We start from the raw sequence: 26116 nt of genomic DNA, 5'->3' as shown, positions 1-26116 counted from the left end.
TCCTTTATGTGTAGCAGTGCACATCTGGAGGTCAGAGGACAACTTGAAGGAGTCAGTTCTCAAGTCACCCGTCTTGGTAGCCATGTTTTTTTACCAACCAAGCCAGCTGGACTACTCCGAGCAGCCACTTCTGAGGGCTACCTTCTCCCATCAAGTTCTTTTCTTGGGATCCTCTGCCGCAGAAACCTTGAAGTCACCCTGAAGCTGGACATACTTGTTTATCGGTTCTCTGACATAAATTATCTGGGTGCAGTCCAGCCTCCCCCACAGCTGCCAAGCCACAGAAACACCACCATGGAGAGAGCACCTTTATTTGAAATAACATCACAGGTCTCTGATCACCTCTTGGAGACAGAGAATAGCTCAGGGAGAGCCTACAGGGCCCAGGGGATCAGGTTCCAGCCTTGCATAAGCACCAAGAACTTTAGGGACGGTCACTCCTGCCAGGCAGGGAGACATACCCAAGGGTGGTCCTTTCTATCCTCTGAGTGCTGGGGCCAAGGCCAGGTTAGAGGAGCACCAGGTTATGTGGGTCATAAGAGACCAAGCACCAGTCAGTGAGGTCTTCAGGGCTGTGGAATAGTTCTTCTGTGGAACCTGCTAGGACCCCAGCCTCAAGGTGTGTGGACACGGCCGCTAGCAAGCCTAGGGTATAGGCTGTTTGTAAAAGGGACACGGATTTGTGTCATCCATCAGATAGCAGGGCTCTAGAGATAGTCATGGAAGAGTGGCCATGATGGAGGTTGTAGGTCCCACACTGAGTGGATGGTCTCATTAAATGCTCCTTCCTTCTCCATGGGGGAGGGCAGGTAAGGACAGTGGGCTCAGCTAGACTGGAAGACATTAGGAAGCATTACCGAACAGATTTGGCCCTTCTCATTCTCAGAGACCCTTCCTCATGGCTCCAAACTCCCCTCTTGGAAGTTGGCCCCTACCCAGCCCTAGAAAGTGACCAGAGGAAGAGAGGCAGGCCCAAAGTTCTGTAGTGTCCTGATGTCTTTCCAGGTGCCCCAGCCTCCCGGCAGCCCAGCTGCCTCAGGAATCTGAGGGGCCACACACCTCATGTAGAGGGTTGTAGGTCATGGCTTCAGCAACAGTGAGGCCTGGGTTAAAATCTACCCTCCCCCCACACCCCCACATCCAGGATCTGGGTCGTGTGTATCCTCTATAATCAGTCCCCAAGCTGAGTGGGGATCTCAGACCTACCTTTTAAGGGTTAAATGAGACACTATAGAGAAAGCACCGGAGCTGGCCCAGACCCTGACAGAGCAGGGGCTCAGCCATTGAGAATTGTGATTAGTCTCCTACCTCCACGCAGCCCACCCAGACCCCGTCTCAGCGGGAGTGGGAGGTAGGGGACAGGGGCAAAAGAAAAGTTCTGTCGGGGTGCTAGTTAGCACTGGGCCCTGCCCCTTGGAAGCACCATCTCTCCTCAGGGATGCCAGACTCCCAGAGTCCTCCACAACTGTCCCTGCCTGATGCCCAGTTCCACATAGGGAGTCTTCAGGATACAACCGCTGTTCAGCTGCAGGGCTGGGCTCGCACAGGAGAGAGGGATTCTTACTTCCTGTCTCCAGCCTGGTCTGGGCTCTTCTGTGCAGGGTCAGGGCCCAGCAGGGCAGCCAGGATGCCATCAGGTCGAGGACCTCCTCGCTTCATCTTGAGGTTGGCTCTCAGGGCCGCATCCTGCCCAGAGCCCCCCTCAGGGGAGGCCAGGGGATCTGGAAGGAGGGCAGAAGGAAGGGTTGCTCAAGACAGCCTAAGTGTACCAAATACGAGGCAAATAGGCTCTGTCCCTCATTCATTCATTCATTCATTCATTCATCATTCGTTCATTCATTCAGCAGCAGACACATGAATGCATCTATTAATTTGCTCACCCATTCACACATCCAGGTCCCCATTCAATTTCCCTATTCATTCATCTTCTTTCCCATTCATTCACCCATCTAGTCATGCCACCATTCATTTACTCTGCCATTCATTAATTTTCCCATTCTCTCATCTCCCACCTACTCATTCTCCCAGTCATTCGTTCCCCTGTTCACCCATTTGTCTACCCACGCATTCTCCCACTCATCCATCCACCCAGGCACCCTCCCATGTGTTTGATCCTGCATTCATCATATCTGTGCAGCCACCTACTCATTCTTCAGCCAATCGTAAGTGGCCTGAGCTCCAGACCCTGCAGAGCCACCCCCAGCTTGTACCAGGGGTCCCCAGTGTATGGGAAGGCACAGGGAAAACTCATTCCATGATGAGAAGGAAGATGAGGAGAAAGAGGACAGCTTCACCAAGGAGCCTGTTCTGATATGGGAGTCAGTGGTCAGCAGGGGGAGGGATTGGCCTGAGCCAGACGTGGAGACAGGAGGCAGCCTGGCATGGCTGAGTGTGGCTAGTCACCCCCTGTGATGCCAGTGGTTAGGGCTTAGACACTTATTGTCCTTAAGTGGATGAGGGGTGGGATGCAAAATCAGAGGGGCCATCGAACAATAACAAGGTGGCGTCCCTGACGCAGGGGACTACACAGGTTTAGCGGCCCCCACAGGGGTAGCGGGTCCTGGGAATGTGGGAGGCCTAGTTGCTACTCACCATGGACCCCAATCATGTGTTCCAGGATAAGGACCCTCTCTGCCAGGATCTTCAGGGCCTCTCGAAGCTGCTGCACGCCTTCTCCCTGGTGGGAATGAAAGGCCAGGTTCAGGGTCTCAGTCAGCCTGGGGTGGGCATAGGCTATGCTAATACAGTGGACATCCTCACAGCCCTGCCTCTCCCACAATGTACACCCCACTACAACCCGACACCAAAACCGAGCTCTGATCATGCATCAGTCTGATGCTCCCAAGAGGATTCGCCAGTGAGGGACCTGAATCCAGTCAGTGAGCATCCCCACAGTGACCCGGCATGGACTGCTGGCCTGGCTTCCACTCTAGACCTGGTGGGCTCAAGTCTGTTTTTCTCCAGTCATGGTTGTCTAAGGGCTCCTTCCCAACATGCCCTGTGGTGATTTTGTTTGTTGGTTGGAAAGAGTAACCTCAATTGAGAAAATCCTCCATCAGAGTGGCTTGTAGGCCAGACCATGGCATCAGTTCCTTGACTGATGATTGATGTGGGAGGGCAGAGCCCACTATGGGCGGTGTCATTCCTGAGCAGGTGGTCCTGGATTGTATTAGAAAGCCAGCTGAGCAGTCTATGGGGAGCAAGCCGGTAAGCCATGTTCCTCTATGGTTTCTGCTTCAGTTCCTGCCTCCAGATTGCTGCCTTGATATTCCCTGAAGATGGACAGTAACCTGTAAGCTGAAATTAACCCATTCCTCTCCAGGTTGCTTTGGTTGTGGTGTTTTGTTTTTTTTTTTACCATAATAGAAAGCAAACTGAGACAAGCAATATGAGCTCTCAGCTGCTGAGCCATCTCTCTAGTCCTGATTAATCTATATTCTTTTTTTAAAAAAATTGGATATTCAAATGGTATCCCCTTTCCCGGTTTCCCATCCACAAACCCCCATCCCCTCCCCCTCCCTCTCCCCCTTCTTCTATGAGGGTGGTCTCCCATCATATATTCTTGGGAGACACAGTTCCAGCTCCAACAGACCCTTTACTTCCCGCCATGTAAAAGATTAACTCGAAAGATCATGGACCTAAATCATAAAGCCCTTAGGAGGGAATGTAGGTGTCAGTAATTGTAACCTTGGGTTCGCTGATGGCTTCTTTGATGTAGCACATAAAATAAAATGGCCAAGACCAAAGTAGGCAATCAGGTGCCTTAAAAGAGAGGATTTCTTTCTTTCCTAATGAGGAATGCTAGCAGAATGAAATCTCACTCATGAAATGGAAGATAAGTTTGCAACTATTGGACACCACATTGGACTGTTTTTAACCCAGGGCATACAAGCTTTGGCTTCCCCTGATGACAGACTATAGACTGAAAGCTCATGAGTCCATTTTCCAGACAATGTTTATCACAGCGATGGAAAGCTACCCAGGACACCCACCTTCCAGACAAGACCAAGAGGCCGGAGCGCCTAGCTCAGAGGCCTGAGGTGAACACCGAGGTCTGAACCTGCCTGGATTGTCCCTCTGAGAGCGCTGGCCAGATCAGCCTTGTGGAGTAGGCTGGGTCAAGCCAGAAAAGGAGTAGAGACAGCTGAGCCTCCCCAGGCTGCTGGTAGGAACTAGTGCCAGGTACAGTTCCAGAACCTTTGCACGCAGCTTCACTTGTGGAGGTGCATGACCACACAAAGTAGGCTGCTGACTTTTGAGAGACAAACACCAAGGCAGAGGCAACACTAGGTGGCCAAGGAGTGAGGTTACCACACCAGGGCAGCACAGGGCTGGTGTCAGGGCAGGCGTGTGTTTTTGCCTGTGGAACATGGGGCTGTGCTGTTCCATTCAGGGTCACGGGGGAGTTAGAGAGTGTTTCTTAGATGATAAGAATGAAGTTCCCACCAGGGGACAGAAGGCAGCTGTGTGCAGAATCCACACCTCCTTGGCAGGAAGAGGCTCTGGGTGGGGAACTGGGGTCTTCAGGGTCTCTCAGTCAGAGACCCAGACAAGCGCTCCTCTCCTCCTCTCCCTCCCTTCCCTCCTTCCTTCCCCTCTCCTCTCTCCCTCTCTTCTCTCTCGTCTTATTTCCTTTTTCCTTCCACTCTTCATGTGCATTTTTTAGAATTTTGTTTTTTGAGACAGGGTCCCATTATGTGCCCCAAGCTAGTCTTGAACCTGTGCTTTTCCTGAGTCAGCCTCCTAAGCACTGGGATTTCCTTTCCTTAAGTATAGCAAGAACTGGGCTGGAGAGTTGGCTCAGCGGTTAAGAGCACCAGACTACTCTTCCAGAGGTCCTGAGTTCAATTCCCAGCGACCACATGGTGGTTCACAACCATCTATAAAGAGATCCAACACCCTCTTCTAGTATATCTGAAGATAGCTACAGTGTACTTATATATAATAAATGAATAAATCTTTAAAAAAAGTATAGCAAGAACTTCCTAAAGCCCTTCCTCTGCCATGCGTTGGCTTATCCTCACTCCTGTAGCCCAGGCCCTCTCCACCCTGCTCCAAATCTCCCCACTGACTCTTGAAGTCTGCCACAAGCTTACTTCCAGCACATACAGGAAGTCCTCAGCAGGCATGCCCCTTCCAAGACTGCTTTTATTCCTGTCATTTGTTTTTCTGTCCCCCAACTCAGTCTCAGGTTGCCCATGCAGACTACGGATACCCTTGAACTTCATGCATGCTAAGCAAGTACTCTACCAACAGAGACACATGCCCAACTCTGCGTTTACAGCTTCCTCTGAGGACCCCAGCATCCCGGTTCTTTCCTCTCCCTCCAAGCTCTTGTCCCAGCTCCCACTTGCTTGCCCCAATCTTTTCCCATTCCTATTCTCCTTCACTAGGGTTCCAAGTTGAAACCCATTCCCTCTATCCATTAATGCCACATCCACCAGCCCATGTCCATCAAGTCAGTGTGCCAGCTCCCACTTGCTTGCCCCAATCTTTTCCCATTCCTATTCTCCTTCATTAGGGTTCCAAGTTGAAACCCACTCCCTCTACCCATTAATGCCACATCCACCAGCCCATGTCCATCAAGTCAGTATGGCGACTACTCTTTGTAACTGGGGCTTGTTAAGGGGCAGTATCTTTTCAACATGTTTATGCCCTGCCCCCCACCAGCTACTCCTGAGAACGCTCTTCCCATCCCAGCATCCAGTCTCAGTCACCCCAGCTGCATCTGGCCCACAGTTGCCAGAGTATTCACATTGCCACCTTGTTGCGCCGGAAACTACCAGAGGAAAAAGGAGGACTCTGTCCTCGGCAGCCAGTACCCAACTCAGGACTGTCCTTGGGTGCCTGACTTTCACCTCTAGCATAGTAGACATTGCCAACAACCATAGTTACCTCTGTGGTGGTGGCTTTGTCCTCTTCTCCCTTCACACTGGGTTCACCCTAGGAAGCAAGTCTCGTGGTCAAGACATTGGTAGAGTCAAAGGCACCTCTCTACCCCAGGGACATGCAGAAACTGAAGACAAATGCTCTGGGGGTGAGACAAGGGATGGAGGGCATAGGCCAGGACATCAATTGTTCAGTCTGTCATAGGGAAATTATAGAGAGTCACCCTAAGGATTGCTTTGTAACACAGAGGACTCAGGCTTGGAACTTGGGGAGATCATGTGTCAACTTTTGTGAATGTTCATTAAATCACCTTTGTCTCTGGGCTTTGCTTTTCAGTCTCTAAAATGGGGCCAGTAAAACCAGCATCATGGCATCATATATACATGGCCAATGACTGCTTTGTGGCTTTGAACAATGCTAACTTCTCTAAGCCTATATTGTTCACCTCTAAAAGATGACTAGTAATAATACCTATCTTGTTGCTATAAAGGAGGTTAAGTAGATTACTACTGAACAGGGGATTAAACTATTCTGAGTTTTAGAAGTGTTGTCAGAGCCAGTACTGCCATTTGTCATTAGACAGAGGCATGGGAGGAGGCAAGCCTTGGAGGTTGACAGACACTTCTGAGTTCAAATCCCAGCTCTACTATTGTGCTGTGTGACTTTGGGAAGTTACTTAATCTCTCTGAACCATAGCTGTGTGGTAGTGAGGCTTAAATTAAGTACATGATGCCAGCTACTCCTATTGTATCAGTAGTACAAAGCAGAGATCCATTCTCTACCTCCTGACCCTGATTTGTGACTTGAACATGAAATATTAGCCTCTTTGTTTGATCTTAGAGACTGGAGCTGAGACCCATAAATCCCTGTGTCTGAAAAGGGTCATGGAAGCCAGCTGTCTGAGTACCAGACTTTGGGAGGTCCAGAGAACCAAAGGGATCTTTCTGGTTACACAGATTGTGAATCTCTGACTCTAAGCTATACAGCACTAATATAAAACTCCAGACCACTTGGTACATTAATTCATATATAAGCTGTGACTAGACCTTCCCAGAACAACCCCCAACTTGAGGTCATTTCCTCTCTTATCACCCTCTCAGGCAGGAGTTCCACCTCCAGGTCACTCCATCTCTATTGAGACAGCTTAGGCTGTACCTGGTTCGTGCTTTCCAACCCTTCCCCTAGTTAGGATAGACAAGCCTATGTTTGAGGACACTACAGAGCTGAATGCAAACACAGCTCCCAATTTCCCAGTGCCCAGCCCATACTTACAGATGGCTTTGCCACAACCTGCTCATCCACCATACCCTGGGGGGGGGGCAAAAAAACCCATCAGTGATGCTCTCCTATCTTTGCTGTTTTCTGCTTCTGGCCACCCATGCTGAATCCCAGCAGAGGAGGAAGCTGGAAGCTCAAACTTGGGACCTGACTGAGTCTGTAGCTCCACCCACAGCAGATGTCTGACACTAAGCCTTGGGTGAGACTTCGGTCCAATCTCTTGGACAATGAAGCAGTGTCAAGCATGGGCAGCATGCAGAGGAGGGAACCAGGGCTTAGCAGTTGGGCAGAAAAACCTACAAGTAATATACTGAGACAGGAGGATGGTCATGTATATGCTGATCCAGGGTTTATATATGCCAAACCCAGGGCTCTCAGCTATGTGCTTATGTGTGCAGCTGTCTCCTCATACCCAGATGCTCACAAAACACTGCTCAAACTTTCACCAAAGTGGGACCCTAGCTCCTTGCCTCACAGTGAGCCAGAGGGACCTTCTAAATATACAAACGGTAGCATGAAAAATGACTCCCAACTCAATGAGTGCCAACCATATGACTGAAACCGTCACAGAGTTCCATAGATAAAACCCAGACATCTTACCTAGTCTTACATCTCACTCCATGTTTACTACTAGCCTTGTCTCTAGATCAGGGTATTGGCACCCACACTCCCCTCTCTCTAAACTGATTGACCACATGGTTGGACAGGCAGAGCAGTCCTACAGTTTGGGACTGTCCAGTCAGGCTTAGGATCCTGCTTCCTCTCCCATAGGTGATTCTCAGGAAAAGAACAAGGGTCCTTGTGTCACTGGGTGACTTCCTGAGAATGTCTGCATGGCTTCCAGCAATGTCTAACCTCACTGGGACTCAGCTCACCAACAAAATGGGAGTGGAACTACACTGGGAAATTGATACCCTGAGACTACCTCCTATACTACACTAGAAATGGCTGTGTCCTTACCTGGGATCCAGGTGCTCCTGGGGGTCCTGGTGGACCATGTGGTCCTGGGGGACCTGTGGGTAAAGTCATCAGTGAGTTGTGAGGTCAGAAATATCCATTGATCTCCCATCAGACATGAACAGGGATATTCCTGCCCTGGATCTTCCCTGACTGGTAACAAATGAAAGTTTGATGAAAGGACATGATAAAAGACTCACATACTCTAGGTTTCCCACCCTCAATTGCACACACTCACCTCTATCCATCCACCTCCTTCCATTCCTAATCCACATGGTTACTCCAATCCTGAGACCAGAAGACTGAGCAGGGAGCTAATCCAGAGTGCCCCAGCCCAGCTTGTTTGTCTCCTGACAATTTGGATACCTTGAACCAGCCTCCATTAATTTTTCCTTGTTTACCATTGTCACCCACCATATCCATCCAAATAATACATTTAAAAGTGCTCTGTTAGGAATCTCTGAAGTCCCCCACCAATTCTGGGTACCCTTATAGTTATAGAGATGACTCTAGAGGAGATGCCAAAACTAGACTGGTATATCTTAATTGTCTTAATTATTAATTGATGTAGGAGAGCCAAGCCCACTATGGGTGGCACCATTCCCTAAGCAGGTGGTCCTGGCTATACAAGCCTAAACCAATAAGCCAGCAAATAGAATTCCTCCATGGTTTCAGCTTCAGGTTCCTGCCCTGGCTCCCCTCAATGGCACACTATGCCCTGTAAGCTGAAATAAACCCTGTCCTCCCTGAGCTGATTTTGGCCATGATATCACAGCAACAGGATAGAAACTGCAACACTCCCAAGTCCCCACCATGCCCTCTTCACCTCACCCCAGAGATGGCCTTCTGGAAAGTTCCACTGGTGCCGTTTCTTCCCAACAATGGATGAGTAAACTCCCCATTATTATTTCCTGGTTTTCTTAGCAGCACTGGCTAAAAGGAACCCCAGGACATCCCCCTTTCTTCCTCCATGTAAATCTTTGGTGCAGGCCAACCCCTGCTCACATCCACTGTGGGCTTCATGCCCCATTTTTCCCAACAGCCCAGGGACATACTGAGGGTCAGGCTTTCAACCCTTTTCCCTGCACAGACCCACACTTCTCCAGTCTGAGGGAACCTTCACTAGAGTGTGCCCATGCAGCCACCTCAGGAGAAGACATACCAGGCCAAGTTTAGTTTTATAAAACAAACACCATCTCTGTATCCCACGCATGCCAGAGGTGTGGCATGTCACCTGGAAGTCCTCAGTACCACACGAATCTGCTGCCTCACCTCTCTCAAATATAACCTTCTAATGAACCCCACTCATCTCCTTTCCAAAGCTGCCTGTAACCATTGCTTTCTTCTATTCTACAGAAGAGTGGGGAGGAAACTCAGGTCCTTGTGCATGCTAAGCAAGTGCTCTACCACTGAGCCACGCCCCTAGCCCCTCACTGGGGGATTCTAGGCAGGTGCTCTACCACTGAGCCACACCCCAGGTCTTCACTGAGCCATAACTCCTGACCCCAGGACAGAGGTGAGCAGCAAGGAGGTGTCCACCTGCAGTTCTAATCTGTTCATTTATGGAGCCCTTGGGGCATGGCATGTGCATCTGTACACACAGAAGGTCTGTAAGTGATGGGATATCCCCAGGCTCTCTCTTCCCATAAGGATCCCAGTTTTGCTACCTACTGTACACCTAAGCTGTACCCTACTCCAAGGTCTCTAGTCCCCTCTGCTGCCCCAGCCTGGCCCTGGTCTGGGTTTGCACTTTTCATTGTGGCTCCCATAAAGATAGCCTAGGACCACTTCTTTCAGATGTCTGTCCTATTCTAGTAGACTTGTTGAGAGTTGATGTGTCCAGTTGTATCAGGGTGGGGATGAGGATTCACCTCAGGCCCCAGGTCCACCTGGACAGCATAGACTGCCCAACTGGACTTTAATTTCCTTAAGACCTGGGCTCACAGCTAAGGATGAAGACAGGTAGTGTGCTTAACTCGGTTGGATTCCTAGCACTGCATAAACTGGGTGTACTGGGGGCACATCTGTAATCTCAGCACTGGGGAGCTGGAGGCATGAGGATCAGAAGTTGAAGGTTATCCTTGGCTACATAGTAAGTTGGAGGCCAGCCTGGGCTACATTATACCCTATCTTTAAAAATAAATATAGGGGAAAAAAGACCTTTGTATTCAGAACAAACCCAAAAAGGAATCTTTAATCTACTCACCAGGGGGTCCCGGGGGACCCCGGGGACCTGGGATGCCAGTCAGCACTGTGTCTACAACAGCAGGGTTGAGCTGGGAGTCTCCATCTGCAGAGAGAGTCAAATGATCAGCAGTCAGGTCCAGCACCCCCACCCTGTGTGCAAATGGACACACTTAACTGCTCAGAATTCAGAATAAGGGGTGGGGAGAAGTGGGTCAGTGGTTAAAGATCTTGTCGCACAAGCATGAAGGTCTAAGTTCGAATCCCCGGCATCCGCACAAAAGCTGGGAGTGGGAGTGCTTGCCTGTAATCCCAACACTGGGGCATGGAAAGACCAGACTCGCTGGGTTCCCCATCGGCAACCAGCAAGCTCTGGGCTTAGTAGGAGATGCTGTCTCAAATAAAAAGGTGAACAGCAACAGCGGGAGACACTCGATGTCAACCTTTGGTCTTTACACGCACACACACACACACACACACACACACACACACACACACCCCAAATGTGTGGACATCAGGGGGCTCCTCTGTTCAGCTCCTTGTGGCTTAGGGATATATTTCAGTGGCCATTAGGGTCATTGCCCACTCTCCAGTGTCACTTGCCTTCTTTCTAACTAGGAACATTTCTTCAAGGAAGCCCAGACTACAAACCAAGTCAGAATGGACTTCCTGCCCCACCAGGCACCCTTTGAATGAATGCACCTAGATTCCCATCATGCCTTAGCACAGATCCTCCTTTTACTGCAAGTGCCCAGAAACTGTGTGTCAATGTCCTTAGAGTACAGTTTTACTCTGGATTCAGAATCAGCTATCAGCACCCAGGGAAGTTTGTGTTATAAATATGGGATGCTAAACAGGGTTTCCCAAAACCTGTTTCCATAACGACGGACCCATACTGTCAATCATCACCAACCCATCCTCTTCTTCAAGATTTTATTTTTTGGGGGCTGGCAAGATGGCTCAGAGGGTAAAGGCACTTGCTACTAAGGCTGATGACCTGAGATGGTAGAAGGAGAAAACTGACTCCCACAAGTTGTCCTCTGACCTCTATACCTAAACTATGGCATGCCTCTATCAATAAATAAATATAATACATTTACTTTAGTGCACTCTTCTTTTTTAATACAACTGTTTATTTATTTTTGAGGTATTGGAGATTGAACCCCAAGCCTCATATGTACTATGTAAGTATTCTACCACTGAGCCACGCCCCCAGCCCTTCACTGGGGGATTCTAGGCAGGGGCTCTACCACTGAGCCACGCCCCCAGCCCCTCCCTGGGGGATTCTAGGCAGGGGCTCTACCACTGAGCCATGTACCCCTACTTTTTAAAACATATGCTTTTTTTTCTTGTTTGAAACAGGGTTTCCTTGTACAGTTTGGACAGGTCTTGAGTTTGCTATATATCCCAGATTGACTTAAAGCTAGCATTGAATCTTCTGTGACAGCCTCCTGAGAGCTGGGGCTAGGCTTGTGACAGCATGCCCAGCTCATCTAAGATTTTAAAATAAACCCAGGGCTAGGGTTAGGGGTTAGGTTAAGAATAGGATTAGAGCACTTAGCCAAAACTTCTCCTCCTTTGCACTCTCCCTCGCTCTGATCCCTTAGACACCATGCTCTGTGTCCATACAAAGTTGGTTTTTTTTGGGGGGGGGTCTGTGACTCACACGGGTCACACTGTGACTCCTGAGAACAAGCAGGTTCCTTTTGTCACTTTTGTGTCAGTAAACACCTGTTGGGTATCTTACAGTGAGGGACAGTAGGGAAGGAAATGTTTCAGGCATGATCCTGGTGGGGGAGCCTTGCCAGCTGGTAGAGTTGATTGAAGGCAGAGGGGGAAGTGTCAGACCTGGTGAGCTAAGCCTCCAGGCCAGGAGCAGCACTGGAGATGGTCTCCATGAGGGGATCTTCCTCAGGACCAAGACTGATTTCCTGGATGACCCCTGGCATTGGTGGGCCCTCAGCTTCTCTGGGATCCTTGGGGCAAAGTTAGTTTCTTTCCACAGACAGCTTGGCTCACTCCCACCCCCAACCCTAGGCCCAGCACTCACTCTCCTTGTCTGTAGGTGTCTGCAGGGAGTAGAGGACGCCTTGGGGACTGTTTGGCAAGAGGCCAGGACTGCCTGCTGGGCCAGGAGGGCCTGGTGGACCAGGGCGTCCCATCTCTCCAGGAAGCCCGCGTGGCCCTGGTGGTCCCAGGAGACCTACAATGAAGAGCAAAGGCTTTAAGTGACACTGGCAGCTTCGATGTTACAGACAAGGGACTATGGCTCTGAGGGCGAGAGGAGTAGCCAAGGACACTTGTCCCATCAGTGATAAGTCTCTGTACCCACAGTCCTCCTGCAGGGCAAGGGGACAGCTTCCTCATTCTGGCGTAGGGACAGCAAAGAGAGGCCATGACAGAGTTAGCAATGGGATCAGCGCAGGCTCCAGCCAGATGTCGTGGGACTCAGGAGTGGTTTAACTGTGGAGCAAAGACGGAGGGTGAGCCAGCCCTCCGCAGGCGCAGGCGCTCTGCAGCACGCAGGGGATCATGGGATTCTTGGGTGGCATTTCAGGTGCTTGGAACAGACCCCTGGGCCTTAGCTGTCCCACCCCACCCCCACCCCAAGGTCCTGTAGACTCTTACCCTGAAGCACCTCTGCGATTGGGGGGAAGAGGAAGGTGAGAAAGAAGTAATGAATTGGGGGTAACAAGCAAGATTAGGGTACACAAAATGCCACCTGTGCTCAGGTGCAAAGCAAACACTGGTCTCTACTCCAGGGCACAAGGGCTTCTTACCTGGAGGTCCCACTGGGCCTGTCTCTCCTGTCTGGCCCTGGTCACCTTTGGAACCTGGAGGCCCTGCAGGCCCAGGTGGTCCCATCTGTCCTGGAGGTCCTGAGGAGAGAATTAGGGGAGAACACTGTGGACTCAGAGCCATAGAGGCTCCAGTTCTGGTCACACGGGTTGTGTGCTTAGGTGAGTGGCAGGCAGGGGCTCTACCACTGAGCCACGCCCCCAGCCCCTCACTGGGGGATTCTAGGCAGGGGCTCTACCACTGAGCCACGCCCCTGGCACCCGAGTCTTAAGAGTTGACAAGCTGTCTTTCCCTGTCTGTGGTCCCAATAATTGAGTTTGTTCTCTCCTTTTACACATGGGTAAACTGAGCAGTGGAGAGGCATGGACTTCTACTCCCAGTCACAGAGTCAAACTGTAGCTTGTTTCCTCCACATCCTTTCTTCCTGCTATCTTCTTGCTCGGGGTCCAGAACTGCAGTTGTGGCAGCCGAGCCAACCTGCCCTGAAGGATCTGCAGGGTCAGGTCTTCCCCTTGAACCACTATCCTATTCTAGAGGCCTGAGTGTGCAACCATGGAGCAGGCCCGGTTATCCCAGCACTTAAGAGGCTGAGGCAGGAGAATCAAAAGTTCAAGGCTAGGCTGGGGGACATAGTGGGACCTTGTCTCACTGTTAAGTCAAACCGAGGGCCATGTATATAGCTCATCATCGAAACTGCATTTGTCTCTAGTCTGTGAGGAAGCGCTGGAGGATTCCTCTTACTGGAAAACCTCAGGGAGGCAGGAAACCCAGGTGTCACCATTAGTGGGGCGTGTCTGCCACCTGCTGGCCATTTCTGGAACTTCCCTTTCTCTGATAAAGTTCCAGAAAAGAGCATTGACGAGTTTGAGACTTTGTAACAAAGTAGACTTGCTGCCTGGGATCCGGAGAAGGTGTGTGAACTCTAGGGGCGAATCCTGGGGTTCACTAGGAGAGGAGAAAGAGGGGACTAGATCATATCCCCCGGACCTCCGGGCACCTACCTAACTTGTCTGAGTTTGAGCTGCTTTCTCTAACTTTGCTGCTCTCACGCTTTGGTAAAAAGTTGGGAATGACACTCACAGTGGGGCATGGCTGCCTGCACTTAGAATGTGGCACAGTTGGTGGCAGACACAGGAGGATCGGGGCAGGGGGGCTGTGATGGCCTCCAGCCTAGCTCCAGGGTCAGTGAAAGACCCTGTCTTGGGAGAATAAGGTGGGCAGTTGTAAACTTTCCTTTCATTTATGAAAATACCTAGTGAGGACACAGTGAGGACAGGGACCCATCTTGAAGGATATCTCACCCCCACATCTACCACCACTACCACCATCACTACCACCACCACCTCCACCACCGCCACCTGCACCACCATATATAGCCTGAGGCCAGCACTACCCAGGTGTCCTAGTTAACTCTATTAGATTCAGCCCTGAGTGGCTGATAACGCTCATCTCAGCTTCGGGGAAACTGGCTAGAAAGGATTGGCCTGGGGCATGTCTGTGATCTTGAGGGCTGATTGATGTAGGAGGGCTCAGCCCACTGTGAGGTGGCGCCATCCCAAGGCAGGTGGTCCTGGTTCATATAAGAAGGCTGGACAAGCAGGCATGAAGAAGGCGAGCTGTGTTGGCTACAAACATCAGCAGCACTCTGCAGCACGGCCACAAAGCTGAGGCCTCTGAGGAGAGTCTTTACAGAGGACATTTTAGTTTTGCTCTTGACAAGAAGCCAGGGATGGTGGCCCAGGTCTAAATTCTAGCACACAGAGGCTGAAGCAGGAGGATCAGGAGTTGGACAACAGAGCTTAAATGGGATCTACAGGACTCTGAGTGTCTTATGAACATCTGAATGTTTCCAGGGTGTTCTTCCTTCCTTCCTTCCTTCCTTCCTTCCTTCCTTCCTCCCTCCCTCCCTCCCTCCCTCCCTCTGTCTCTCTCTCTCTCTCTCTCTCTCTCTCTCTCTCTCTCTCTTTCTTTCTTTTTATTGCCATCCTGGAAGATGAACATAGGACCTCACACATACTAGGCAGGGGCTCTACCACTGAGCCACACCCCCAGCCCCTCACTGGGGGATTCTAGGCAGGGGCTCTACCACTGAGCCATACCCCAACCCCTCACTGGGGGACTCTAGGCAGGGGCTCTACCACTGAGCCACGCCCTCATTCCCTTTTATACTTTGAAATGAGATAGGATTTTGCTAAGTTGCCCAGGCTGGCCTTAAAATCACTCCATGGCTCAGATGGACCTTAAACTTTTAATTCATCTGCTCCAGACTCCCAGGTAGCCAGGATCCCACACTTACGCTCCCACTAGTGGCTAGATCTTTCACCATTTTAAAGAAGAAATGGAAATTCTAATATTATGCTTAATTTGACACTTATTTTAGTAACCAGTTCAATTTTCGACACACCACATGAGCAAATTAGACCCAGGAGGCCAGAGTGTGGCCTCTGAGTAGAGACCCTAGGCACCCACTCTGACCTCGTTCCCTCGCCAGATCCCTCCCCGAGGGTCCAGCTCACCAGCTGGACCTGTGGGTCTTCTCCTCCGGGGCCCTGGATGGGCAATAGGAATGGCATCTGGCAGGAAGTCCTCGTTCCAGGTTGGTGGGGTGCTCTGCGGGGGTGGCAGGTCATTGTCTGGACCTGCAGGCTGCTCGGCTGCCTCCAGCAGGAGAACCTGGCCGGGGAGGGTGGAAGGTCAGGCCTCAGCACAGGGACCAGCACAGGGACCGACACCCGAGGAGAATGGGGTCCAGACACACAGTGGAGTATTATTCAGCCATCAAGAAGAATGCCATTGGGGGGAGGGTTGGGAGGGGAACACCCATAAGGAAGGGGAGGGGGGAGGGGGATGTTTGCCCGGAAACCGGGAAAGGGAATAACACTCGAAATGTATATAAGAAATACTCAAGTTAATAAAAAAAAAAAAAGAATGCCATTAACAGCGAGATCATTATGTTACGTAAAATAAAACAGACTCAGAGAGACAAATACTCCATATTTTCTCTCATAGTCGGGATCTCCCCCCACCCCTTCTCTCTGGAGTTGAGTACAATTAAAATTACATGAAAAATATAGCACCCACCCTTAGACAACTCCATAAAAAGAATGGGCTGGTGAGATGGCTCAGAAAGTAAGGGTGCTTGCCACCAAACCTGATGACCTGAGTTCGATCCCTGAGACCCCCTCATGGTGGAAGGAGAGAGTTGGCCCCTGCCTATTGTCCTCTGAACTTCAAATGTGTGCTGTAGCATGTGCATGCCCCTACCACACATTCACAAAAAAAAAATAGATAAAATGGTTTTAAAAATTAACCAAATGTAAAAGAAAAGCTGGGGATGGTGGGAACACCTGAGTGCCCAGTGTTTGGGAGGTGGCTACAGAGGATTAAGACTTTAAGAGTTCGAGGCCAGCCTGGGGTACATAGGAGTTCAAGGCTAGCCTGGGCTACATGAGACTCTGTGTGTGTGTGTGTGTGTGCGCGCGTGCGCGTGCATGTGTGTGTGTGTGTACACGCATGCATTAGTGTTGCTGTTGTTTGAGCAGAACAGGGTCATGGGTATGCAGGGACACATGACCCCTAATGGTCCTTGGATCTCCTGACCGCCCCTGCTCCCTGGCTCCCGCCCCCCCCCCCACTCCCTAGACTTTCCGCCAGACAGGGAAGGTTCTGAATCCTGGCTGACCCTGTGGACATCTCAGAGCTCTGGCTACTGCTGGGATGCTGCCTCGGTAGACGGGGTGGGGAAGTAATGGAAGGAAAGTGGGTGGCATGGGATGGGTGACTCATCAAGGTGGACTCTCGATCATGGCGCATGGCGTGGCAGGATGGGGGAAGAAGGCTGCTCCCCAGTTTTGCTTGGTTACTGAGAACACCGAGTTGTGTTGTCCCTTAAACAAAGTCAGGCTCGAGTGCAGTCGATAAGTAGTTGGGATGCACTATTTCCCAGCATCCTCCAGGGTCCTAGAGATGAGCTCGGGGGGCCAGTCCCCTACATGAAGCTGAAGTAAGGCCATGTGGGGGAACAAGGATGCACTAGCGTTTGTGTGTGTGTGTGTGTGTGTGTGTGTGTGTGTGTGTGTGTGTGTGTGTGTGTGTGTGTTGTCTGTGGGGTGGCGGAGGCGGAGGCGGAGGTGGGGTGTGGAGGGGCAGTGCCGTGGGGGAGGTAAGATTGGTGGGGACCAGGACAATTGGCAAGGCAGAGGGATCCGAGACATGTCCACCCCGTGTCACTGAGGATTGACCAAGGTACTCTTCTTGCTAAATTCTAGGCTTCCTCAAAAGCACCGGCCCTCAGCTCCGTGCTTTGGCACAAAATGCTTGGCTGACTCCTTCTGGATGCTTCCATATAGCCTCCATGGCCAATAGAGCCCAAGAACCTAGGCCCAGGTGTCCCGGCCTCCATCAAATTTGAATCTGTCTCAGCCTGAGCCCCTGCACTCCCGGGTTGGCACGGTTGATCTCCTAGGGCAGAAATTCCATCTGTGCCCAGACTGAGCTTAACATAGGGCTACACGGATGGGACACAAGTCCGAGAAAGCCAGAGAATGGGCCGGTGAGATGGCTCAGGAGGTAAAGGAGCTTGCTGCCAAGCCTACAGACCTGAATTTGATCTCCAGGATCTACGTGATGGAAGGAGAGAGGCGACTTCCGCCATGTTGGCTTCTGCTTGCACATGCGCACTGTGGCATGCGTACCTGCACTCACAACCATGCAACCATAGGAGTGTGCCTTGTTGTGACTTCCCCCAACCATTTTCATTGCTACATAACTGCAATCTTGCTACTGTTATGAGTCATAGTGTAAATGTCTGTGTTTTCCATTGGCCTTGGGCAACCGCTGTGAATCGGTCGTGACCCACAGGTTGAGAACCACTGCTCTAGACGTTCCAATTGTGTTGTATCTGTAGTGTGTGTCCCGGAGAGGGTTGGATAATTAGCGCTCGATCATGGTAGTTTCTGTTTTTTTTTTTTGTTTTTTTTTTTTTTTGTTTTTTTTTTTTTTTTTTTTTTTTTTTTTTCGGAGCTGGGGACCGAACCCAGGGCCTTGCGCTTCCTAGGTAAGCGCTCTACCACTGAGCTAAATCCCCAGCCCCGGTAGTTTCTGTTTTGACCAGTGCTCAGTTTCTTGGCTGGTGACCTCTAGGCCCCAGTGCTGGCCCATGAGACATGACAAGTCTGCTGGGCACTCTGCCTAACTCTTGCCTTTTCTATATTATTGATCTAGTGTGAGGATGGGACATCTTTAGCTGCAGCAGCCACTAAAGGTTTAGAACAGGAGGCATCACATGGGGGCTCAGAAACCATTCATTCAGGGGGGAAAGGGTCATAATGATCCTGGGTCTGATGGTCACAAGGCCACCAATTCCACCGCCAATTCCTGGATTTCCATTGGGACAAACATACTTAGTGAGCTCCTGTTAGCTCTGTGCCTGTCTCGAAACTTGGTGCACCACACAGTGATTTTTATTTATTTTAGATTTCTTTCTTTCATTTTCATGTGAGTGCTGTGTCTGCATTTATGCCTGCACACCAGAAGAGGGCATCAGAGATAGTTGTGAGCCACCATGTGGTTGCTGGGAATTGAACTCAGGACCTCTGGAAGAGCAGCCAGTACTCTTAACCCCTGAGTCATCTCTCCAGCTGCAACCACACAGTAGTCTTATTTGAGAAACTAAAAGTTTCAGTCTCCAGGCTTCTGCCCTGTGGTTCTCAGGCAGGCTGCCTCCCAGGAGACACATGGGCACTGAATAGGTGGTGAGGCTCAGTCAAGAGTCCTCAGCCCTTAGGAGTTGTGCTCTGTCCCCAGATTCAAGCCACCTCCTTAGGCTTCATGCCCCAGGCTTCTGGATGTCCCACCCCATCTCAGAGCTGGCTTTTTCCTGGTACCCTGAGGCCACTCTGCCAGCCTGAAGGACAGAGGGCAAGCCTTTGGTGGTTGTGGCTGAAGCCGTATGTGGCAAGGAGTGGGGAGACAGGGTGGAGGGGTGGGGTGGGGATAGGGGTGGGAGTGGGGAGGAATTGCTCTCAGCCAGAAGGCATGTGTGAGGGCCAGGTGTGAGGGAGACAGCTGGCCCCCAAAAGCTGTGACTTTTGACACCCAGAATGCTGAACTAGAGCCAGGCCAAGCCGTCAATGTTTCCTCTGTGCCAAACCCTACCCTGCTTTGGAAAATGCCCCTCAGGCCAAACTCCCTCCTCTGCTCTGAAACCTTGGGGGCAGAAGTTTGTCCCAGCCTCTTCTCTAGCATCCTACCCACCCTTCCCAAGCTCTCCACCCCAAGCACGCCTAAGTCACCTAAGCATGCTAACTCCAGAGAAAGCAGGCTCTCAGCTCTCAACAGTGCACTGGGCCTGGGCTGGGAGACCCTGTTTCCTTGCACAGTGGTCCGATTACAGTAGACTATACATGTCCTGGGGCCTTGAATATACTGGATTTTGCACAATCCCCCCCACAACCTGTCCCTTAATATTTTTAATTGTGTGTGTGTGTGTGTGTGTGTGTGTGTGTGTGTGTGTGTGTGATGGGGTATACTTGTAGTCAGAGGACAAGTTGCAAGAATTTTCTTTTCATCTACATGTGGATGCCAGAAATTGAACCCATTCATTCATTCATTTCTTTTTTTTTAAGATAAAGTCTATCTAAATGTAGCTCAGGCTTAATATTTATTCCTTCCTTCCTTCCTTCCCTCCCTCCCTCCCTCCCTCCTTCCTTCCCTCCCTCCCTCCTTCCCTCCTTCCTTCCCTCCCTCCCTCCCTTCCCTCCTTCCTTCCCTCCTTCCCTCCCTCCCTCCCTCCCTCCTTCTTTCCTTCCTTCCTTCCTTCCTTCCTTCCTTCCTTCCTTCCTTCCTTCCTTCCCTTTTAGACAGCCTTGCTTCCCAGCTCTGTGAACTGTCACGCGCACTGGGGTGGGCTTTGGTGAAGCAGCTCTCTGGGCCATTTCTGTTCCTGTCCATAAGCCCTCACCCATATTCCTGTCAATAACCCCAACGAAACTCATTGGCTGGCCAAGTTGCATAAACTCATTGGTTGGCCAAGTTACATTTTGGGGGTATCTGTCCTTTGGTTTGTCCTGGGCTCCCTGTCTAGACTGAGTAGATGTGTGTTGTGTCTCCCCAGGAAAAGTCAACACCCCCCCCCCCAGTGGAACCACAACATAGAGCCCAAAGGCCTGTGCAGGTACCCAACCGGTGCACAGAACCCCATCCTATGCACAGAGTTCCCTGTGTCCTTCCTTTGCACGGGGTAGGCTCAAGCTGCAAGTCCTTCTGTCCCTGGGGCACCCACTGAGGACTTGACCCTCTGGTTGGCAGTCCCTCCTCCAAGCCTCTCACTGTAAGTTCCCCTGGGCCTAGTCCCAGGCAGGTCCTTAACTGGGAGGAGTAGGGGGAACTGGGGGACAGCAGCTTTGGCGAGATGGTGACTGACTTCGCTAAACCGGTCTCCTAAGCATGCCTTGGGAGGATAGTGCCCTAGACTGGCCACTCCCTGAGAACGCCATTCCCCCTTCCTACCTCAGGAGGCTGGTCCAACTGAGGCTACTGGAGCCACGAAGGCTCAGTAGTTCTCAGTGCCAGAGACCAGGGTGCTGAGGCTGGGCTGGCTCCTTGGGAAGGGGCTTTCGTTAGCCGTGTCAGCATGGGTCTCACCACCCTCCACCCCCATTCACTGTCGGCTCTCCAGGCCACCCAGCCGGTCTAACCTTGGCTTCCAGCGTGGTCAGCCGCTCACTCATGTCGCTAAGCCGGGTACAGTTCATACATTCTGAAAAAGAGAGAACCAGGTGAAGGTACAGTATAGACACCCAGGAGAGGGAAGCCTGGCACCAGGATATCCTCTAGTGACAGCCAGGAAGAAAGTTCCAATAATTTTTGGGAGCCTGGGAAACTCCTATTCATCCATCAAGGTCTTATCCTTGAGGCCCACTCTCCTTTTTGCAACCTGCTGTGCTTGAGCCAAGGCTACTGCCTGGGTAGGGAGGAGACAGTCAGGGAGGACTTGCTGGAGGTGGTGGTGAGTAACGGGAGGACAAAAGGCTGCATAGTGGTTACTGCGTGCTGAGACACAGACAGGAGGAGAAGCAGGAATTAGCAATTATATGCAGCCATCTGGGGACTGGAGGAGGTGGGGTGGTAATGTGGCCAGCACTCAGCCCTCACACAAGGGGGCCTGCGAGATGAGTTTGACAGTATCAGGATGCCTGTAGGTTGTTGAAATAGAGGGCCTCAGGAAAGTGACAGATTTGCAGACTTTAAGCCTCCTTCTGTGGCTAGGCGAGGGTTCACCTCGGAGGGTCCTTGCCTAGTATGTGTGAAGCCATGGCTTCTACCCCCCAGGACTGAAAAACCAGGTGTGGTCCAGGCTTGGATCCTGTACAGGAGGTGGACGCAGCAGGTGCATTTTAAGATCACTCCCAGTTACAGATCAAGTTCAAGGCCAGCCTTTGGTATGTATGACCCTGTCGCCCAGAAATAACCACTCCCCACCCCCATAAATCCCTCTGGTCTGTGCATAGCGGTTCGAACCTATGAATCCAGTACTTGAAAGGCTGAGAAGGAGAACCACGAAGACTTCCAGACCAGCCTGGCCTACAGAACAACTTTCAGGCCAGACTGGGCTGCACGGCTAGATATCACCCCGCCCCCACCCCGGCCCCCCACCACACTCTCCCACCCCATCCCCCACCCCACCCCAACACAGAGCCACCAGTCACAAGGCTCCCCTAGGCCCTCACCTCTGGACTTTAATTGTCTGTTTATGTCTGTCTTCCCAGACCAAAGCTCTTTAATGTGGAAAGAGCCGTTCAAAGCCACTCTGGAGAGCTTTGATTGCTTTAGACCCCAAGGCGTGTCTCTCAGCCTCTCTCTTTTCTTTACCCAGTTCAAAGCCTGGATTTGCAGGAACCTCCTTCTGGAGAAACAGATGCCCAGAGACTTGGGGGGCTTTGCTGTCTGACTCAATGGCTGCACCGGTGTAGCTGCCAGGGCCTTGGACATAGTTGCTGCTGAGGAGGGGTGCAGAGGGGTGCGGGGAGTCCTGGTATCATGAGTGTTAGGACAAAAGCACTAATTCTCTGAGTGTGCACAGGCCAAGCTGGGCCACCTGCCTGCTGTCAAAGAGTGAAGAAACTGGGGACTGTGGTGCCCACTCATAATCCCAGTCCTGGGGAGGGGGCAGGAGGATCAAAAGTTCAAGGTCAGCCTGGGCTATATAAGCCTCTTTCTCCAAGAAGTAAAGGCCAGAGAAGTGACTTGGTAAGTTAGCAGGAGGCCTTGAGGTCAAATCCCCAGAACTCTTGTAAAAGCCAGGTGTAGGGCCAACGGGTTGGCACAGCAGGTAAGAGTGCTTACCTGGGTTTAAACACTGGGACTTCCATATTATCAGGAGAAAGCCAACTTCCAAAAGTTGTCCTATGACCTCTGTACACAGCCATGTGCGCACTCACAAATAAATAAAATGTTTAAGAAAACAAGCATGGTGGGGGTGGGGGTGCTGTAATACCAGTATCACCAATGCTGTGGGGAGCTCTTTCCAGTCAGGAGAGCAGTGAGCTCCAGGTTCAGTGAGAGACCTCACCGCAAGTAAGGCAAAGGTGTCATCTGATGACTTCCCCTGGCCCCTGCAAGCATATGCACACGAACCTTCACACATGTGTGTACACGTGTCATACATACACACACACCGAAATAATAAAACAAAATAAGAACAGCAAAAAAAAAAAAAAGAAAAAAAAAAAAAGAAAAAGGAAGACGAACAGTAATGAGAGGCAGACAGGGGGTTTGACCATGCGCAGTGGTCAAGCGGTCACGTGACTCTGTGTCAGCCTTTGAGCTCTTGGCTTAAGGGAAAGGGTTAGGGAAGGAAGGAGACCCATGTATAATTAAGCAGTTCTGGTCAAGGAGGAGTCTGGTTGGTCACTGTCTGGTTCTGCGAAATGGTCCAAAGGAAGCCTCTGTTCCTTGAGGGGAACAGGCTAATTCCCAGAAGTGAGCTACTTCAACTCTAAGCTGTAGCCTCTTCGTGGATAACTGTGTGGACTCAGGCAGGGGCTCTGTCCCACTTTTTCTGGAATTCAAGGTGATTGACTGTAGGTTTAGGGCTTTTTAAAAAAAATACTTATTTTATTTTCAATTATGTGTCTGTGTGTATGACTCTGTGTGTGTGTGTGTGTGTGTGTGTGTGTGTGTGTGTGTGTGTGTCTTTGTGTATGTGTCTGCGCATGTGAGTGCAGGTGCCAACAGAGGCCAGAAGAGGGCGCCACATCTTCTGGAGCTGGAGTTACAGGAGGTTGTAACACGAGTTCTTGGAACTGAACTCTGTCTTTTACAAGGACGGAAAGTGCTCCTAACCATTGAGCCATCTCTCCAGCCCCATGACTACAAAACTGGAGCCCCTCCGGGATCTGGAACAGGAGGGTGTAGATGCTGACAGTAAGGTGCCTCATGACTATACTCTCACCCTTCACTATGGACGGTGATAAGCTAGATCAGGTATCACCACATTTTAGATGGATTCCCCTAGCGATAAATGAACCTACAAGCAGAGGGAGCAGCTGATCCACAGTAAAGGATGAATGCAGGATGAAGGCAGAGATGCCAGGCTTCCAGTGCTTTTCCTTAGTTGCCTGGTAGACCTTGGTGAGGAATCTGTGCTTTTTAGCAAATGAAGTCCAATGCATCCAACTGTAGTTTTGTCTTGTTTTTGAGATACTGTGGGTTGGACTAGAGTAAGTTTCTACCACTGAGATACACTCCCAGCCCCTCACTGGGGGATTCTAGGCAGGGGCTCTACCACTGAGCCACGCCCCCAGTCTCTTTTTACATTGCATTTTGAAACAAGGTCTCACAAAGTTGCCCAGGTTAGTTTTGAACTCATTCTGTCTGGTCTATACCTTTGTACCCTTTGCAGAGTAGCTGGAGTGGTAGGTGTGCCCCCTGGCTCAGCTCTGTTACAGCAGGATTATGAGAACAGGTGAGTCAGGCTGTGTCTTACATCCCCGCTCCTGTGCAACAGGCTCAAACTAAAAATCACTTAGCAAGAAGAATGGCTCCCGGCCCACCCTGCTCCCAGTCCTCTTGACTCATCGGAAGGAACTATATGTCTTGCATGTAGTGCTCCCTGCATTACACACACACACACACACACACACACACACACAGATACATACATATACAGATACACACAAACATAGATACACACAAATACACACATGCACAGATACATACACATATACACAGATACATATACAGATACACACATACACAGATACATACACATTACACAGATACATACATATACATACACACACAAACATACACATACACAAACACATACACAGATATACACACATACATACACACATACACAGATACATATATATGCACACACAAACATATACACACATACACAGATACACATACATGTACACACAAACACACACATATACACATACAGATACACATACATACATACACAGACACAGACACACACACATACACAAACACACACAGATACACACACATACACAAACACACGCATACACAGATACACACACATACACAAACACACACAGACACACACATACACAAACACACACAGATACACACACATACACAAACACACACAGATACACACACATACACAAACACACGCATACACAGATACACACACATACATACACATACACAGACACACACACATACACACACATACACAGACACAAACACACACATATACTCACACAGATACACACACATACACAAACACACGCATACACAGATACACACACATACATACACATACACAGACACACACACATACACACATACATACACAGACACAAACACACACACATATACTCACACATATACACACACATACACACACATACACTCCCTCCTACCCCAGGCTGCTCTACATCAATGGTTTATAAACAAGTTTTAGGAACAAGGCCACTCTCCTCCCCATAAAACCGGGTCATTCCAATACATAAACCAGATTAAAGACAAAAGGGTAAACACTGAATATAACACAAGGAGGGGAATGAGGTGTGTGTACAGTATCCGAGGTGGAAACCAGACAGGACTTTACAGAGGAAAAGCTGGAGGGGAAGGTGGTTTTTTCTGGCTAAGCGTGTTAGATTGAATGCACATGTTCCCCTAGAGGGGAACTGGAGGTAAAGAAAAGAAAGCAGCAGGGAGAAAGGGCATAGGCTATCTCAGCAGATGCCCACGCAGGTGAGCACCTCATGAGATGGAATGCAGTCAGGTGATCCGTTCGTCCTTGGAAACCAGGAGCCAAGAGGTCACAGCCATTAGACCCTGCTGCGGTTGGAGCAGAGAGCAAAGGGTCCTCTCAGGGACCGGGCCAGGCAATGGGACCAGTCAAAAAGCAAAGGGCTGTGGACACTGGAGTTCAGGGAGGGCCACTGATGAAACACTGGGTCCCGAGAGACCTGCCTCTTGCACGTGCATGCTTGTGTGTGTGTGTGTGTGTGTGTGTGTGTGTGTGTGTGTGTGTGTGTGTAAATAAGCAAAGTCTGTAGCATGAGGGGAGCAGGGGAAGGGGACCCCTAGAGGATTTCCATGTCTCCTTCCTCTCTCACAGCCAATGATTTCTAGGCCATTAACAGGATGGGCAAGAACCAAAAGGAAGCTGGAGAGATGCCTCATCAGTTAAGAGCACCGGCTGCTCTTCCAGAAGTCCTGAGTTCAAATCCCAGCAACCACATGGTGGCTCACAACCATCTGTAATAGAATCTAATGTCCTCTTCTGGTGTGTACAGCTACAGTGTACTTATATATACAAAATAAATAAAAATATATTTTTTAGAAAAAACCAAAAGGAGCATAGGACCATCTGCCCACCACTCCAACCCTGTCTTGTGTCCTCATCACCTAACCCTCATCCATCGCACACTCAAGTCCTCACCCATGCCCACCCATACCCACTCCCCACCTACCCTTAACTAATTCCCCACGTACCCATAATTCCCCACACACCCCAACTCATTCC

General features: G+C 50.4%; 1 protein-coding gene across 5 annotated transcripts in view; it reads right to left on the bottom strand.

Annotated features, from left to right (window-relative positions):
• Nucleotides 1-293: 293 nt before the first annotated feature.
• Nucleotides 294-26116, bottom strand: part of Col26a1 (collagen type XXVI alpha 1 chain) — a 145844-nt gene continuing 120021 nt past the window's right edge. Inside the window, exons 4-14 of one of the 5 annotated variants that reach the window (XM_039089746.2) lie at nt 20805-20866; nt 15624-15780; nt 13089-13187; nt 12359-12511; nt 10331-10414; nt 8128-8180; nt 7162-7197; nt 5896-5943; nt 2593-2677; nt 1565-1721; nt 296-833 (exon numbers count right to left, since the gene is read on the bottom strand). In XM_039089746.2, the coding sequence (XP_038945674.1) occupies nt 686-833; nt 1565-1721; nt 2593-2677; nt 5896-5943; nt 7162-7197; nt 8128-8180; nt 10331-10414; nt 12359-12511; nt 13089-13187; nt 15624-15780; nt 20805-20866 (1082 nt within the window). In that variant the 3' untranslated portion in view covers nt 296-685. Of the gene's footprint in view, nt 1722-2592; nt 2678-5895; nt 5944-7161; nt 7198-8127; nt 8181-10330; nt 10415-12358; nt 12512-13088; nt 13188-15623; nt 15781-17706; nt 17799-20804; nt 20867-26116 lie in introns of those variants that run through there. The other 4 variants (XM_039089748.2, NM_001271268.2, XM_039089747.2 and 1 more) reach the window with 4 other exon arrangements.

This window comes from Rattus norvegicus, chromosome 12 (assembly GCF_036323735.1).
Source record: "Rattus norvegicus strain BN/NHsdMcwi chromosome 12, GRCr8, whole genome shotgun sequence".
Classification (NCBI taxonomy): Eukaryota; Metazoa; Chordata; class Mammalia; order Rodentia; family Muridae; genus Rattus; species Rattus norvegicus.
This window is presented reverse-complemented; position numbering and strand designations above follow the sequence as displayed.